The following is a 16772-nucleotide window of genomic DNA, read 5'->3' on the forward strand; positions in this document are numbered from 1 at the left end:
CTCCCGGTGCATGGAGCCTGCTTTTCCCTCTGCCTGTGTCTCTGCCTCTCTCTCTCTCTCTGTGTGACTATCATAAATAAAATTTAAAAAAAAATTTTAATTCATCTCTCTTTCAAAGTTCTGCACATATATTTGTGCTTTCATAAAAGCTGCCTCGATTTTCCACCATCCTTTCCCTCACCCTGGGAGGATGGCTAAGGCAATTTTCACATTCCATCTTGTAATAAAATTATTTGTATGCTTGTCCTCTCCAGGCCTCACCCTCAACCTAGCTGTGAGGTCCCTGAAGGGCAGCAACCTTATCTTAGTCATCTTTGCATTCCCGGCTGTTCCTCGCATAATCAGTATTTTTAAATAATATTTAGAAGTGAGTTATCCTTTCGAAATGCCTACATGGAATTACACCAGATAGGATTTGTACAAAAGCAAACAAACTCAACCCCTTAAATGTGCACGTATTCGATAGCTTGAGGAATTAAGGAAATAATTTGGTAAACATCAGCATTCCACACGTACCAATGGACTCTAGGAGCCACATTGTGGTATTAATATCAAGTAGTTTCTTACATATTTTCCTAAGGGCAGAGGAAATGACTAAAAGGTAGCACCTGCTCCTGAACTTACTGCTGCAAAGCCAGGGAGGCAGCCTCCGGGTCAGGCTACCTGGCAGCACCACCTCTGGCACTCGTCTGCCCCCTTCTGGCTAAAACTCAGATGCCACCGTCTCAAATAAAAGTAAAAAGAAAAAGGTTTTTTTTAATTTTTAAAAATTTACTTATTCACGAGAGACACACAGAGAGAGGCAGAGATACAGACAGAGGGAGAAGCAGACTTCTTGCGCAGAGCCTGATGCAGGACTTGATCCTGGAACCCTAGGATCTTGACCTGAGCCCAAGGCAGACACTCAACCACTGAGTCACCCAGGTGCCCCTAGAAAAAATATTTTTTATTTTTTATTTTTTTTATTTTTATTTTTTTTGAAAAAAATATTTTTTAAACTGCACGAACAGGTACGTACCCAATCTTTTATACCAGCTGGGGAGGAAAATCTGTGAGAGGAACTATTGTGATGATAACCCAGCTAGACTTTGGAAATACATCAGTAGATCTCACTTTGATGGGCAGGAATCCATGAGTTAGAAGATGGCTATCTGCCCTTAAAATGCTTATTATTTTCCTCAGAACCTTTAGATAAATGAATCTTTCTGCTACATGTAAAATTGTGCTACAAAAAGTTGTTTCAACTTAACTGAATTCATTGGTGTAAAATGAAATAGGCATGTGAACTTGGAGACTGTCACTCTAAGCAGAGATGGAAAGGGGTAACGTGTTGGGGATGTACTAATTTAGCAGAGATTTTGCCCCTTTTTTAAGTAGGTCCACAGAACTCAAGGCCCTGAGATCAAGAGTTGGACACTTAGCCAACTGAGCCACCCACATCCCCAGAGATTTCCTTTATTTTTTTTTTTAAGATTTTATTTATTTATTCATGATAGAGAGGAAGAGAGGCAGAAGCAGGCTCCACGTGGGGAGCATGCCTCGGGACTCAATCCCGGGACTCCAGGATCACGACCTGGGCCAAAGGCAGGCACTAAACTGATGAGCCACCCAGGGATCCCCGAGATTTCCTTTAAAAAAACTCTTAGAGGGATCCCTGGGTGGCTCAGCGGTTGAGTGCCTGCCTTTGGCCCAGGACGTGATTCTGGAGTCCTGGGATCGAGTCCCGCGTCGGGCTCCCTGCAGGGAGCCTGCTTCTCCCTCTGCCTGTGTCTCTGCCTCTCGCTCTGTGTCTCTCATGAATAAATAAATAAAGTATTTTAAAAATAAAATAAATAAAATAAAATAAAATAAAATAAATAAAATAAAATAAAATAAAATAAAATAAAATAAAATAAAACTCTTAAGAGTGACGCCTGGGTGGCTCAGTGGTTTAGCACCTGCCTTTGGCCCAGGTCGTGATCCTAGAGTCCAGGGATCGAGTCCCACATCGGGCTCCCTGCAGGGAGCCTGCTTCTCCCTCCGCCCATGCCTCTGCCTCTCTCTCTCTGTGTGTCTCTCATGAATAAATAAAATATTTTTTTTAATTTTTTAAATAAAAATAAAATAAAAAACTCTTAGATAGGAGTGCCTGGCTGGTTCAGCTTGTGGAGTATCTGCCTTTGGCTCAGGTCATGATCTCAGGGTCCTGGATCGAGCTGCATTGGGCTCCCTGATCAGTTGGGAGTCTGCTCCTCCCTCTGCCTCTGTCTTTCCCTGTCTCTTCATACTCTGTCTCTGGCTTTCCCTCTCTCAAATGAATAAATAAAATCTTGGGGAAAAAAAAAAAGCCACCTTGGCCTTCCAGGAAAAACAGCTGATGAAAGAGCCCATTACCTTGGGAGGAAAAAACCCTTCCTGATGCTCACCAAAATTCACTACCAGGAGAAAAACATACCATTTCATCTGTGCTGAAGTCAGGGGAATATCTATATGACAGAACTTCAGAGAAAGTAATCAGATATTCAGTTACTTTGGCCAAGGAATGAGGATGCCAGGAGCACTTGGCATGCTAGCAGGGAGTGGCTGAGCATGGCAGGACAAGGTGGAGACAGGGAGCAAAGTGGGGTCTGGACCAGGTGAGGGGAGAAGGCTTATTTCTGCCTCAGCCCAGCAGCAGCTGAAAAATGCCACTTGCCCCTTCTGCATCCATCCTGCCTACAAAGAGTAGGTATGGAATCAAGCTTGATTTAAATCTGTTAACAAAAGCAATCAAATATAGCTTTCCCTTACTACCAAAGCCCATAATCCTGACCCAGAGGACATCATTCAAACCCAATTCCGGTAGAAAACCCCTTCAGAAGAAAAGGAAAACCACTTTAATTCAGGGAGCCACTTCCATTCCTACTTCTTCTCCAACCCCACCCAACTAGAGGTACACCCCAAGCACATTACTGAGCTCTGTGGGGCTGTAGCTGCAACAAATCAGAGAAAACGGGAGGGACAAAGCAGCCAGGTGGTGACTTTCCAAAACCCAACTCCAGTCCTAGGATCCTGATGAGGAGGAGAACATTCCAGGCAGACAATTGAAAAAGGCATAAGTTATGGAATGAAAAGGCTGGAGATGAGTACTGAATCCATCCTCTTTAGGCAACCGAAGAGCACAAAGGGAGAATGCAACCTTTAATTCAAGGGCAAGAGGAAAGATCTCAACAAAGCCCAGGTAAACAATGAGGGGCTTCCAGGGAGATCAGGTTATTTTTCAGCAAAGCCCAAGCCCAGAAAAGAAGCAGCCACATATACATGTGAATAAGCAGACACAAACACAAAGAGAAAAATTCCACAATGGGACCTATGCAAAAGTACCACAGGGAGGGGAAAAAGAAAAGGAACACAGGGTGCAGAAGGTACATCAGGAGAGAACCCCAAGAACAAGTAGAGAAGATAATAAGGAAGTAGAGGACTTTACCACCACCATAAACCAATTAGGCCTAAAACACACACAGAACCCTCCACCCAACAACAGCAGAATATATATTTTTCTCAAGTGCCCACAGAACATTTCTCCAGGATAGGTAATACCTGAGGCCAGAAAACAAATATAACTAAGATTGAAATCATATATCTTTTCCAATAACGATGAAATAAAACTAGAAATCAAAAGAAGAAAAAACAATGGGAAAATTCACAAATATGTGGAAAACAACAGTCTTAAACAACTAATGGGTCAAAGAAGATACCGTAAGGGAAATTAGGAAATAACTTGAGACAAATGAAAACAAAAACACAACATATCAAAACTTATGAGATGTCACAAAAGCAGCACTGAGAGCTAATTTAAAGCTATAAATACTTACATTATTAAAAAGGATTTCAAGCCAACATCTTAAACTCCACATGCTAAAGAACTAGGAAAGGGCAGCCCGGGTGGCTCAGCAGTTTAGCACCGCCTTCAGCCCAGGGCGTGATCCTGGAGACCCGGGATCGAGTCCCACACTGGGCTCCCTGCATGGAGGCTGCTTCTCCCTCTGCCTGTCTCTCTCTCTCTCTCTCTCTCTCATGAATAAATAAATAAAATCTTTAAAAAAATAAAAAATAAAGAACTAGGAAAAAACAGAACAAACTACCCCAAAGGTAGCAGAAGGCAAGAAATAACAAAGATCAGAGCAGAGCTCAATGTAATAGAGCAAAACAAAAAAGAAAAACCAACAAAACCAACAGGTGGTTCTTTGGAAAAAAAAAAGAAAAAAAAAACTGACAAACCTTTACTTAGATTCACTATGAAAAAGACTAAATAAGTTCAGAAATTAAAGAAAGGACACTACCACTGATCTTACAGAAATAAAAAGGATTATAAGAAAGTACCATGGGGCACCTGAACAGCTCAGTTGGTGGACTAACCAATTCCTGATCTCATGTCTTGATCTCAGGGTTGTGAGTTCAAGTCCTACATTGAGCATGGAGCCTTCTTAAAACAAAAACAAAAACAAAAACAAAAACAAAAACAGGGGCACCTGTGTTGTTCAGCTGGTTAGGCATCTGACTTCAGCTCAGGTCATGACCTCCAGGTCCTGGGATAGAGCTCCATGTCCAACTCCATGCTCAGTAGAGTGTCTGCTTCTCCCATTCTCTCTGCCCCTCCACCAGCTCATGTTCACCTGCTCTTGCTCGCTCTCTCAAAAAAATAAATAAAATCTTTAAAAAAAATAAATAATAAGATCAATAAATAAATAGAAAGTACTATGGACAATTACACACCAACAAATTGGATAAACTAGATTATTATTTTTTTTAAAGATTTTATTTATTTATTTATGATAGTCACACAGAGAGAGAGTTTGGCAGAGACACAGGCAGAGGGAGAAGCAGGCTCCATTTAGGGAGCCCGACGTGGGATTCGATCCCGGGTCTCCAGGATCGCGCCCCAGGCCAAAGGCAGGTGCCAAACCACTGTGCCACCCAGGGATCCCGGATAAACTAGATTAAATGAACAAATTCTCAGACACACACAATCTACCAAGACTGAATCATGAAGAAATAAGAACTCTAAATGAATCTAAAGTAAGGGGACTGAATCAATGTTCAAAAACCTCTCAACAAAGAAAAGCACACCAAATGGCTTTGCTAGGGAATATACTAAGACATTTCAAGAAAAATTAATACCAATACTTCTCAAACTCTTCCAAAAAACTAAAGAGGAGGAAAACTTTCTAACTCACTCTATGAAGCCAGTATTACCCTGATACAAAAGTCAGACAAAGAAAATACAAGAAAAGAAACCTACAGACCAATATCCCTGATGAATTTTTTTTTTTTTTTTTCCCTGATGAATTTTTTTGAGCGAGAGCAAGAGCAAGGATGAGTGTTCTCAAGCAAGGGGAGGGAGCGAGAAAAGAAGGAAAGAGAGAATCCCAAGCAGACCCCACACCCAGCGCACAGCCCAATGCAGGTCTCAATCTCACTATCTGAGATCATGACCCAAGCCAAAATCAAGAGTTGGACACTTACCAACTGAACCACCCAGGTGCCACATCCCTGATGAATACTGATGCAAAAACCCTTGACAAAATATTGACAAACCAAAATCAGCAGCATATTAAAAAGATTATACTCTACAGCCAAATGGAATTTATTCCTGAGATGCAAGGATGGTTCAATACATGAAAATCAATCAAAGTAATATACTGTATTAACAGAATGATAGAAAAAATCTACGTGATCATCTCAAATGATGCAGAAAAAAATTTGATAAAATTCAACACTTCTCATGATATAACTCAACAAACTAGGAATAGACGCAAACTATGTCAACATAATAAAGGCCATACATGAAAAGCCCCCAGCTGACATAATACTCAATGGTGAAAGACCATTTCAAACAGGGAGATCAGGAACAAGACAAGAATGCCTATTTTTGCCACCTCTATTCACCTTAGTGCTGGAAGTCTTAGCCAGAGCAATGAGGCATGAAAGAGAAATTAAAAGTATTCAAGTAGAAAAGGAAGAAGTAAAATTATCTTTGCAGATGATATGATCTTATAATCAGAAAATCCTAAAGATTCCACAAAAAACCTGTTAGAACTAATAAGTGAGGGGCGCCTGTGTGGCTCAGTCAGTTAAACATCTGCCTTCAGGTCAGGTCATGATCTTGGGGTCCTAGGATCAAGTCCCACATCGGGTTCCCTGCTCAGTGGAGGAAGTGCCTGCTTCTCCCTCTCCTTCTGACTGCAGCTCCTCCTGCTTGTGCTCTCTCTCTCCCTGTCAAATGAATGGATAAAATCTTTAAAAAAAAATAAAAAATAACTTTTTTAGTTTTTAAAACTGAGAAGAGAGTACTTCAAAGATTTAACCTAGGAAAGAGAAGAAATTTGAGGCTATAAATGTTTTATACTCTTAAGGAAATTACATATGCTTTCCTTAACAGAATCTAAGGTGGGGCACCTCGCTGGCTCAGTTGGTAGAGCAAGGGACTCTTGATCTTGGGGTTGTGAGTTTGAGCCCCATGCTGGGTGTAGAGATTACTTTTAAAAATAAACTCTTGGGATCCCTGGGTGGCGCAGCGGTTTGGCGCCTGCCTTTGGCCCAGGGCACGATCCTGGAGACCCGGGATCGAATCCCACATCGGGCTCCCGGTGCATGGAGCCTGCTTCTCCCTCTGCCTGTGTCTCTGCCTCTCTCTCTCTCTCTCTGTGACTATAATAAATAAATAAAAATTTAAAAAAAAATAAAATAAAATAAAATAAAAATAAAAATAAACTCTTGAGATGCCTGGGTGGCTCAGCAGTTTGGCGCCTACCTTTGGCCCAGAGTGTAGTCCTGCGGTCTAGGGATCAAGTCCCACATCGGGCTTCCTGTATGGAGCCTGCTTCTCCCTCTGCCTGTGTCTCTGCCTCTCTCTCTCTGTGTCTCCCATGAATAAATAAATAAAATCTTAAAAAAAAAAAAACAAAAAAACCTCTGGGAGGGTGTGCCTGGGTGATTTGGCTGGTTAGGTGTCTGTCTTGGGCTCAGGTCATGATCTCAGGGTCCTGGGAACAAGCCCAGCATTGGGCTCCCAGCTCAGCAGGGAGTCTGTTTCTCCGTCTCCCTCTGCCCCTGGCTCCTGCTGTCTCTCTCTCATTCTCTCTCAAATGAATAAATAAAATCTTTAAAAAAAAAAAAAAAAAAGACTATGGGGAGAGTTGGTGAAGAGCTCAAATAGACCAGAGAGAACACAACATATAGGGAGAGGGGAAACGGAGAGCTGATGGACAGATATCTGAAGTTCTCAAAGATGGAAAAAAAATAATTTAAGAAATTTTCTAGAAATGGAGAAACACATGAATCAACAAATAAAAAGAGTTCACACTATGTTCCAGAAAAATATTTTTTCCCAAACTAAAAAATAATCTAGTGAAGTAACTAAACTATAAAGCAAAAGAAAGAATCTTATAAGCCAGGAGTCAGCAAACTATGAGCCAGCAGGGCAAATCATCACCTGGTTTTGTCATAAAGTTTTATTGGAAAAAGAGAAGCCCAAATCTTTACTACTCAGCCCTTTACAGAATACGCTCGCTAACTCCTGTTTTAAATATTCAAAGAAAAGAAACTTACTACCAAAAAAAAAGAAAGAAAGAAGCAAGCCAGTCTCATACTGATTTGCAAAATATAGTTGGCAGAGAAGAGGAAGCAAGGTTTCTAGATTCTAAAGGAAAAAGTGTGATCTAAAAATTCTAAAAGCAGCTACTGTCTTCTACATGTAAAAGCAATAGAAAGACATTCTTTACTACACTGAGGATATATATATATATATCTGTTATCTATATATATATAATCCCCATGCCCTTCCTGAGAGGAAGAAAATCTACTTGAAAACAGAATCCTGGGCAGCCCCGGTGGTGTAGCGGTTTAGCGCCACCTGCAGCCTGGAGTGTGATCCTGGAGACCCTGGATCGAGTCCCACATCGGGCTCCCTGCATGGAGCCTACTTCTCCCTCTGCCTGTTCCTCTGCCCCTCTCTCTCTCTGTGTCTCTATGAATAAATAAAATCTTTAAAAAAAAAAAAAAAAAAAAGAAAGAAAAGAAAACAGAATCCTGGTTATGAAGAGAAGCCTTAAAGAATTAACAAATGGTGAAAATACTGGCTGAAAAGTCTAACAGAGCACTGAATCCATTTAAACAAGATATTGAGCATAAATAAACAATTACTGGCAATTACTGTAGAAAACAGTTATATAAAGATAAAATATTAACAAATGTGAAAATTTTCTAAATTTAGAAATTTAAATAGAAAAGCCATGTGATAAAAAAATTAATAATCTGAAAATTAATAATGGATAATTTGATAGCATATCATGATTAAAATTCTATTTTAATCCCCAGGCCCCATGACTGGGTGGCTTATTCAGTTGTCTGTCTTCTGCTCAGGTCATGATCCTGGGGTCCTGAGATCGAGCCCCACATCCGACACTGTGCTCAGTGGGAAGTCTGCTTCTCCCTCTCTTTCTGCCCCTACCCACCACTCGTGTGCGCTATCTCAAATAAAAATCTTTAATACAAAAATTTCTAGGGGCGCCTGCATGACTTAGTCTGTTAAGTGCCATGCACATCAGTGCACGCAAGCTCTCTCAAATAAAAAAAATCTAAAAAAATAATCTAGACTATGCAATCTTCTAGATTGGTGGGGAAGAGGGACGATAGAAAACAGGAGGAATTAAAGCACACTAACTGGGGGTTAGATGATGTTTTATTTAAGAGGCTGATAAATTGAGAGAGAGTTTATTATAATTTGAAATCCTAAAAAAAAAAAAAGAAAAGAAATCCTAAGTCACTAGAAAAACTAAAGTCAAGTTATCTATCTTTCACATCATCTGTGAGGGATAAAAACAAAATAGAAAAAGAAACATAAGGCAGAAAATATAGAGACGTACAAGACTGAAAATTTCTGTTAAATAAAAACTAAATGGGATAAAGTCACTTACTAAAAAGTACAAGGATTAGTTTTAAAAAAATCAAAGTTCGGAGTGCCTGGGTGGCTCAGTGGTTGAGCATCTGCCTTTGGCTCTGGGCGTGATCCTGGAGTGCTGGGATCGAGTCCCACATCGGACTTCCTGCACAGAGCCTGCTTCTTCCTCTGCCTGTGTCTCCGCCTCTCTCTGTGTCTCTCATGAATAAATAAATAAAATCTTTAAAAAAAAATCATGGAAAGCTTAAAGGTTAAATAAAAAAGGAAGGGGTGAAGCCATACTAAAGCAAGTACAAACAAAAAAGAAGGCAGAGGTTGTAATATTCATACCCAAGCTGAACTGCAAGCAGAAAGCATTCAAAGGGGCCATGACAATATTTGATAAAAATGTTCCTTAAGAAAAAAAAAAAAAAAAATGTTCCTTAAGGGACGCCTGGGTGGCTCAGTGGTTGAGCATCTGCCTTTAGCTCAGATTTGCGTGATCCCAGAGTCCGGGAATCAAGTCCCACATTGGGTTTCCAGCATGGAGCTGCTTCTCCCTCTGCCTGTGTCTCTGCCTGCCTCTCTCTCTCTCTCTCTCTCTCTCTGTCTCTCATGAATAAATAAATAAAATCTTAAAAAAAAAAAAGTTCCTTAAAACCTAACAGAGTAATAAGGAAAAATCAAAGCTTTCCAATCATTTCTCTGATGCCAACACAACCACGATACTAAAACCTGACAAAGATATTTCCTAGTGAGATCTCTATGAAAAAATTCTAAATATCAACAAATATCCAGTAGCACATTAACACCCACACACTTGTGCGTGCGCAAAGACACCTCACAAACGTGGAGCTTGTTCTTGAGTTGTCAGAATAATATAATATTAGGAATGCTATTAGTATGATTTCACATATTAGTAGGTCAGAGGAAATAAAAATCATATTTGACAAGGGTCAAAAGTAAATGTAAATTTTACCTCAAAAAAAGAGAATCATAAGCCAATAATGAACTCTAGTTATCGATACGAAAGCTGAAGAAGTGTCCTGTTATCTAGAAGTTACTCTGAAATGCATCCCAAACAGAACCTAGATGGATTGAGATGGCTGGGTGGCTAGATTCATGACAAAACAAATGTGGTAAAATGCTAAGCCAGGATCTAGATGGTATGTTTGTTTTACATTTATCTCAACTTTTCTGTATGCTTGAAAATATTCACATAAACTATTGAAAAAAGACCACCACCATAAAGTTACAACTTAACTTTCAAACTACATAATTTAACCCACATTAAGACCCTCAAAAGGTTGAAGATTTGGAAAGCCTTACCTTTGTGAAGAGGTGTGCACAAAGACAAGACAGGGCCCACACTTACCTACAGACTGAGAGGTGAACGCCGCCACAATCTGGGGAGAGGCCAGGGCTTCCAGCCTGTTCTTCAATGCCTCCAAGTGCACACATTTTTCTGAGTAGTCTGGTGTATCAACAAGCATCATTAAGCTGTTCTGCATACCTGTCAGCTTGGCAGAAATCACAGCTATGTCCTATAAAAAAAGCCAGAATAGAGAATATTTATTTTAAAAGACCTCAGGGACTTCAATTAAGAATGGACAAAATAGGGATGCCTAGGTGGCTCAGTCAGTTGCCTTCGGCTCAGGTCATGATCCCAGGGCCTTGAGCTCAGTCAGTTGCCTTTGGGCTCCCTGATCAGCGGAGAGTCTGCTTCTCCCTCTCCTTCTACCCCTCTCCCCGCTCACTCTCAATCTCTCTTATTTAATAAATAAAACCTTAAAAAAAATGGACAAAATACAGGAGAAGGAAATTCATATAAGAAAATGCCCCATAAACATATTATGTTCAATATTATTGGTAGTCCAATCAATGGAAATTAAAATTAAGAGTTGTCCTCCTAACAAAGTGGAAAACCCTGGAAAAATATAATGGCTATTATTGGTGAGGGTGTGAAGAAAAAAGTCTGATACCATAAATTTATATTGATTTTCTAGAAGGCAATTTAGAATATAATAGCTATATTATATATATCAGGTCGTGATCCTGTCAGTGAAGCAGAAGATACTAACTCCAGGTGGAAAGACCCAGAGCAAATGCAGATCTTCCCAACCTATGCCTACATGTCTCCATGCACTGCTTTTTACTAATCCCTTGTGGTTTCGAGGAAAGAACCTTCTCATTTGTTTCTCCAAACCTCAAGTGCCTGCCTACCCAGACTTTGTGACATCCCCTAGGCAAATGACCTACTTGAGTCTTAAATGTCTCCTCGATATCGGCACTTAGTGTGCTCCACTTGTCTGCTTCTTGAAGAGACTCGGCGGCAAGCTGCATTCTGGACTTTACCTGGTCAATTTCCACCAGTACCTACAGGAGAAATGAGAGGTCAAAAACTAGGGAAGTGGTAGTTCCTTTACCTCTACCTTCCCCCAGTGACTTGAAACTTAAGCATCATGGCATGCTCCTGCCTTTAGGGAGCTTCCGTGCCCCTTCCAACACCAAATGCGTGGCTACATTGTACAGCGGGTGCTGAAGAGAGATGTACACACCAAAAGAACCAGAAAAAAAGAGTATTTTGAGTGTTGGATAGAATTTTGAGATAAGGTCGTTCATGAGTAAGCCTTCCAAATACAAGAATCAGTATTTAAGAGAGGAGCCAAAATACCTGCATCGATTGAGATGTATCCTGTTCAAATTTTTTAATGTCCTCCTTGACAAGGATCATTTGTTCTTTTAGGAAAGACGCCTCCTGTTTAAGGGCTTCAACATCACGGAGCACTTTGGGCATGTTCTGAAGAGCCTGGTGACTTGTTTCTGTAGCAAGAACCCAAGAACAAAAGATAAAAATCGGACCAGTCACCAGGGAAAAAGATGAATAAATCCGAAGACAGGAAGAGAATTTTCCACAAAGCACTACCAACCACACAGTTTTCTGAGCCTGTGGAAGATGGGGAGTGGACAGGAGGTGGGCTGAGAGGTGGGCTCTGCCAAGACCGTGTCCTCCCCAGTCTTATGGGTGAGGGCCATGTGATATGACAAGGAAGGAACCATCAACCTGACCCAACATTAATGCTTTTCCACCACTGAGTTAAATTAAAACTCCTTTTTGTGAGGAGAGAAAATGAAAGAAGCTGACACTGGGTAAATGTCAGCTACGTGCCAGGTGCTTTACAAACATTCTACATTTAATGTCCACAGAAATCATTAGCAGCCACCTCTTACAAATAAGGAAACTGAGACTCAGAGAGGTTGAGTAACTTCCCTAAGATTTCGCAGAGCTGAAACCCAGCCTTACGTGGCTCTGACCCCAATGTCTGCATTCCACAGTCTTCAAAATTGAGTCCACAGACTACCAGTGTCAGCTGGGCACAGGTAGCAGGTCCCTAAGCATCTGCCAGTTTCTTATTTAACAAGTCTGGTAGGAGATCAGGTGAGATTAAGAAAGCTGTTTTTTTTTTTTTTTTAAGATTTTATTTATTTATTCATGAGAGACACACAGAGAAACACAGAGACGTAGGTAGAGGGAGAAGTAAGGTTCCCTGTGGGGAGCCCGATGAGAGACTTGATCCCAGGAACCCTGATCATGACCTGAGCCAAAGCAGATGCTCAACCACTGAGCCACCCAGGAGCCCCAAGAAAACTGCATTGTTTATAATATTTTTTTTAAAGATTTATTTATGGGCAGCCCTGGTGGCGCAGCGGTTTAGCGCCGCCTGCAGCCCAGGGCGTGATCTGGAGACCCTGGATAGAGTCCCACGTCGGGCTCTCTGCATGGAGCCTGCTTGTGTCTCTGCCTCTCTCTCTCTCTCTCTCCCTGCATCTCTATGAATAAATAAATAAAAATCTTAAAAAAAAATAAAGATTTATTTATTTATTTATGATAGACAGAGAGAGAGAGAGAGAGAGGGGCAGAGACACAGGCAGAGGGAGAAGCAGGCTCCATGCTAGGAGCCCAACGTGGGACTTGATCCCAGGACTCCAGGATCACGCCCTGGGCCAAATGCAGGCGCTAAACCACTGAGCCACCCAGGGATCCCCGAAAACTGCATTTTTTAACAGATGTCTGAAACACGGAATACAACTTGAACATCTTTGCAAACTATGATGTGTTGTGTGGATTTGGGAGAGTTAACAGCATGCCCCTCTAACCCTTTAAAGGGCAATTCATCGGGGAATCAACCAAATTAAGTCCAGCATCTCCTGCTCTACCAGTGCGATGAATGGAACCTTAACATCTTAAAGAAGTATTTCAGGAAACTGTTTATTCAGCTGTGCCATAAAATAATGTTTCCAGCATGGCCTGGGTAAAGTTCTAAGGCTAAGAAAACAAAGAATAGTGATTTCTTCTGCACAGAGACTGACTTTTAACAATGCTGACTTTTAATAATTGTTACAGCCCCAGCCTTCTGCCTGCTAAACCCCAAAGTCACTCTTCAGTACTTGCTGTTCCCTGTATACATTTTTCCTTCTCCACAACCCCCCCCCCCCCAAATTTAGGCCACTCTTTTTTCCATTTTAAAACTATCATTTGCAGTGAGAATATCTGGGAGGGTAAGGGCCAGATTTCACTGAGAGGAGGAATGGGACCACTCTCTTGGATGATTGTAACATTCTACTTCCTGACAGAGGTTTGAGTTATCCTAGCTGCCTACATTTGTCAAAATTCATCATATGCATCAGGTAAGATTTGTGCATCTCACCTTATATAAATTATTTTATGTAGTTAAAAAAAAAAAAGAGCTGTAACAAGTACTGAATTCTATTATGTTTAGAGTACCAACTGAAATGAACAGGAGTAAAGTATACTGATGTCTGCAACTCATTTTGAAATACATCAAAAAATCAGATGGATGGGGATCCCTGAGTGGCTTGGCGGTTGGGCGTCTGCCTTCGGCTCAGGGTGTGGTCCTGGGTCCGGGGAGGAGTCCTGCTTCGGGCTCCTTGTGGAGTGCCTGCTTCTCCCTCTGCCTATGTCTCGGCCTCTCTCTGTGTCTCTCATGAATAAATAACTAAAATCTTAAAAATAATAATAATAATAAGATGGAGAATGGAAAGGAGGATAGGTAAATGGGCAGATTTGTGATAAAGCAGGAGTAGTAAATTGTGACTTGTAGAATCTAGGTAGAGGGCATATGGATGTTCACTACAAATTCTCTCAACGTTACTGTATGTTTGGCACCTCTGCCCACAATTGTTCAAGTCAAGAACCTGCTATCATTCTTTATGTTCTCCCCCTCTCATCCCTCATTTCAATCCATCAGCAAGTTCTTTCCATTCTTCCTCCTAAAAATATCTTAAATCTACCCGTTTCTCACCATACAGTGAGGTTATGCCAGTGGTGCCATAACCCCAGTTGAAGCCACTATGATGACAGTCCACTCTTCTGAACAGCTGCCTTCAGAATGGAGACAGAAATCAATCCATGTCCCTCCTCTGCTTAAAAATCCTCCAGTACCTTCCCATGACACTCATTTTAAGTCAAATACAAACTCTATAATGTGACATTAAAATCCCTGCATGATCTGGTCCTTGTTTGGGGTTTTTTTCCCCTGCCCCCAACTTGGCCTGTTAACCCATCCAACCTGGGTTATGGGTCTTGTTCCACCCAGTATCTCTGGAACCTGGAAAACAGTTTGTGTCCAATAAATATTAGGGCACAAATATGTGAAGGCTCCAATTTGGAGTCTTCAACATCCCCTCCTTGAACCTTTGCTATAACTTCTCTTCACTGCAGACTTGAGCCCTTGTCTCACCTTCCATAAAAATAAACCTTTAAACCTCGGAAGATGGGGCAGCCCGGGGGCTTAGCGGTTTAGCGCCGCCTTCAGCCCAGGGCCTGATCCTGGAGACCCAGGATCGAGTCCCATGTCAGGCTCCCTGCATGGAGCCTGCTTCTCCCTCTGCCTGTGTCTCTGCCTCTCTCTCTCTCTCTGTATCCCATTAATAAAAATTTAAAAAAAAATCTAAAAAAATAAAATAAAATAAAATAAAATAAAATAAAATAAAATAAACCTCAGAAGACTTCCCACTGTCTAAGGTATGAAATCTCAACTCTGGAGGATGACCAAAAAGAGGGTGCCTGGGTGGTTCAGTAGACCAAGTGTCTCACTCTTGATTTCAGCTCGAGTCATGATCTCAGGGTCATGGAACTGCTTCCAATTCTCTCTCCCTCTGCCCCTCCCCTCCTCCTCACACACCTGTGTTTGCATTCTCTCTCTAAAAGAAAAATAAAATGATGGCCTGTAAGGCCCTTTCACAGTTTGATCCCAATCTATTTTTCTGTCTTATCTTCAGAAGTCTCACCATGCCCCCACACCCCATGAGAGTGTGATCCTCTAATACTAATACTAATGATTATGTTTGCTGATGTTACAGAGGGAGCTCTGTTTGAACTTTTCACTCTTCCGTAGACTGGCGAGGCCTTTTTATACCCACATGCCTCTGCATGTGCCATTCTTTCTCCGTTTCATACCAGAGAGGTAGCAAGGTATAACGGACAAGAGCCTGAGCTCTGGGAACCAAATATTTGGGTTGAAATCCAAACGAGCAACATGATGCTGGGTCGGTTACTTCACTCAGCCACAGACTCTACAGCTATAAAGTGGGAATAGTAACTGGGCCTACCTCTAAGGATTAGTGCCAGGTTTAAATTGGATAATTATGCTGAAGGGAGCAACATGAACATTTTGGCCAGGACAGTCCATCGTGCCAAAGCATCCTAAGCAATGCGGAACACTAAGCATTGGTGGGCATTCCCACTAAACGTCCAACCATTGTGACATTCCTCACCATTGCAATGAGTAAAAACACTCCCAACAACTTCGAGATATTCGGGAGACGGTGAAGGTGTTAGGAGGCAACATTACCACCCGTCCTTTGAGAACCACTTAGTTAATCCATGTCAAGCATTTAAGAGTGTCTGACACATATGAAGGGCTCAAATACTGCTATCCTATTATTATCAATGTCCTCCCCCTCTTTGCCCCATGAAGTCTTCCTTCAAGACCTTACACAGGCAGGAAAGAAAGGTGCGTGCCTCTCCCAGGCTAGAGGTAATGACACACTTCTTCCGGCCCTCCTAGCTCCTGGTTCCACTCGCAGGAAAGCCAACCCTGGTTGCAATTTAAGTGACCAAGGCAGAAAGCTCCTGAAAGGTAACTTTCTGCCCATGGCCCGTTTCTGGGCACACGCTTAGAGGATGCTCAGTTATGAGGATCGGTTGCAAAGTACAATAAAGAATCTACAGCGGGCGGTCCCGGGGTGGCGCAGCGGTTTAGCGCCCCCTTCCGTCCAGGGCGTGACCCTGGGACCCGGGATCGAGTCCCGCGTCGGGCTCCCGGCGTGGAGCCTGCTCCTCCCTCTGCCTGTGTCTCTGCCTCTGTGTGTGTGTGTCTCTATGAATAAATGAATAAATCTTTTAAAAAATGTTATAAATAAATCAAGCAAGCAAGCAAGCCAGCAACGTCGGCGGCGGCGGCGGCGGCGGCGCGGGGCCCGGCGGGCAGCGCGGCCTCACCCTCCACGGCGTGGTTCACCTCCTGGATGAACAGCTGCAGCTTCATCACCAGCGTGGCCGCGTGGCCGTCCGCCTTCCCCGCCGCCGCCTCCTTGGAGCCGGCCCTGAAGGCCGCGTTGATCCACTCCTTCACGTCGAAGTCTTCCGCCAGGAACTTGGAGAAGTCCATGGCCGCTGCGCCTCGGCCCGGCCACGGGCGGGCCCTGCGAGAGCCCCGGGGCTGACCCGGGGGTCGGGGGGGGGCGCCAGGGGGAACCCACGGCACCCACGAAAGTCGCCCTCTGCGGCCCTTCCGTCAACTCGCGGGGGCCGAGGGCTCGGGGTGGCCCACGCCGCGCGCCGTACTTC

The 16772-nt window shown here is 42.5% G+C and overlaps 1 protein-coding gene across 2 annotated transcripts in view; it reads right to left on the bottom strand.

Moving 5' to 3' along the window:
- Positions 1–16758, bottom strand: part of COG7 (component of oligomeric golgi complex 7) — a 78085-nt gene extending 61327 nt beyond the window's left edge. For both annotated transcript variants that reach the window (XM_077907006.1, XM_077907005.1), the window contains exons 1-4: positions 16425–16758; positions 11574–11722; positions 11159–11275; positions 10275–10443 (exon numbers count right to left, since the gene is read on the bottom strand). In XM_077907006.1, coding sequence (XP_077763132.1) covers positions 10275–10443; positions 11159–11275; positions 11574–11722; positions 16425–16593 — 604 coding nt within the window. In that variant the 5' untranslated portion in view covers positions 16594–16758. The remainder of the gene's footprint in view (positions 1–10274; positions 10444–11158; positions 11276–11573; positions 11723–16424) is intronic.
- Positions 16759–16772: the final 14 nt, after the last annotated feature.

This window comes from Canis aureus, chromosome 8 (assembly GCF_053574225.1).
Source record: "Canis aureus isolate CA01 chromosome 8, VMU_Caureus_v.1.0, whole genome shotgun sequence".
Lineage (NCBI taxonomy): Eukaryota > Metazoa > Chordata > Mammalia > Carnivora > Canidae > Canis > Canis aureus.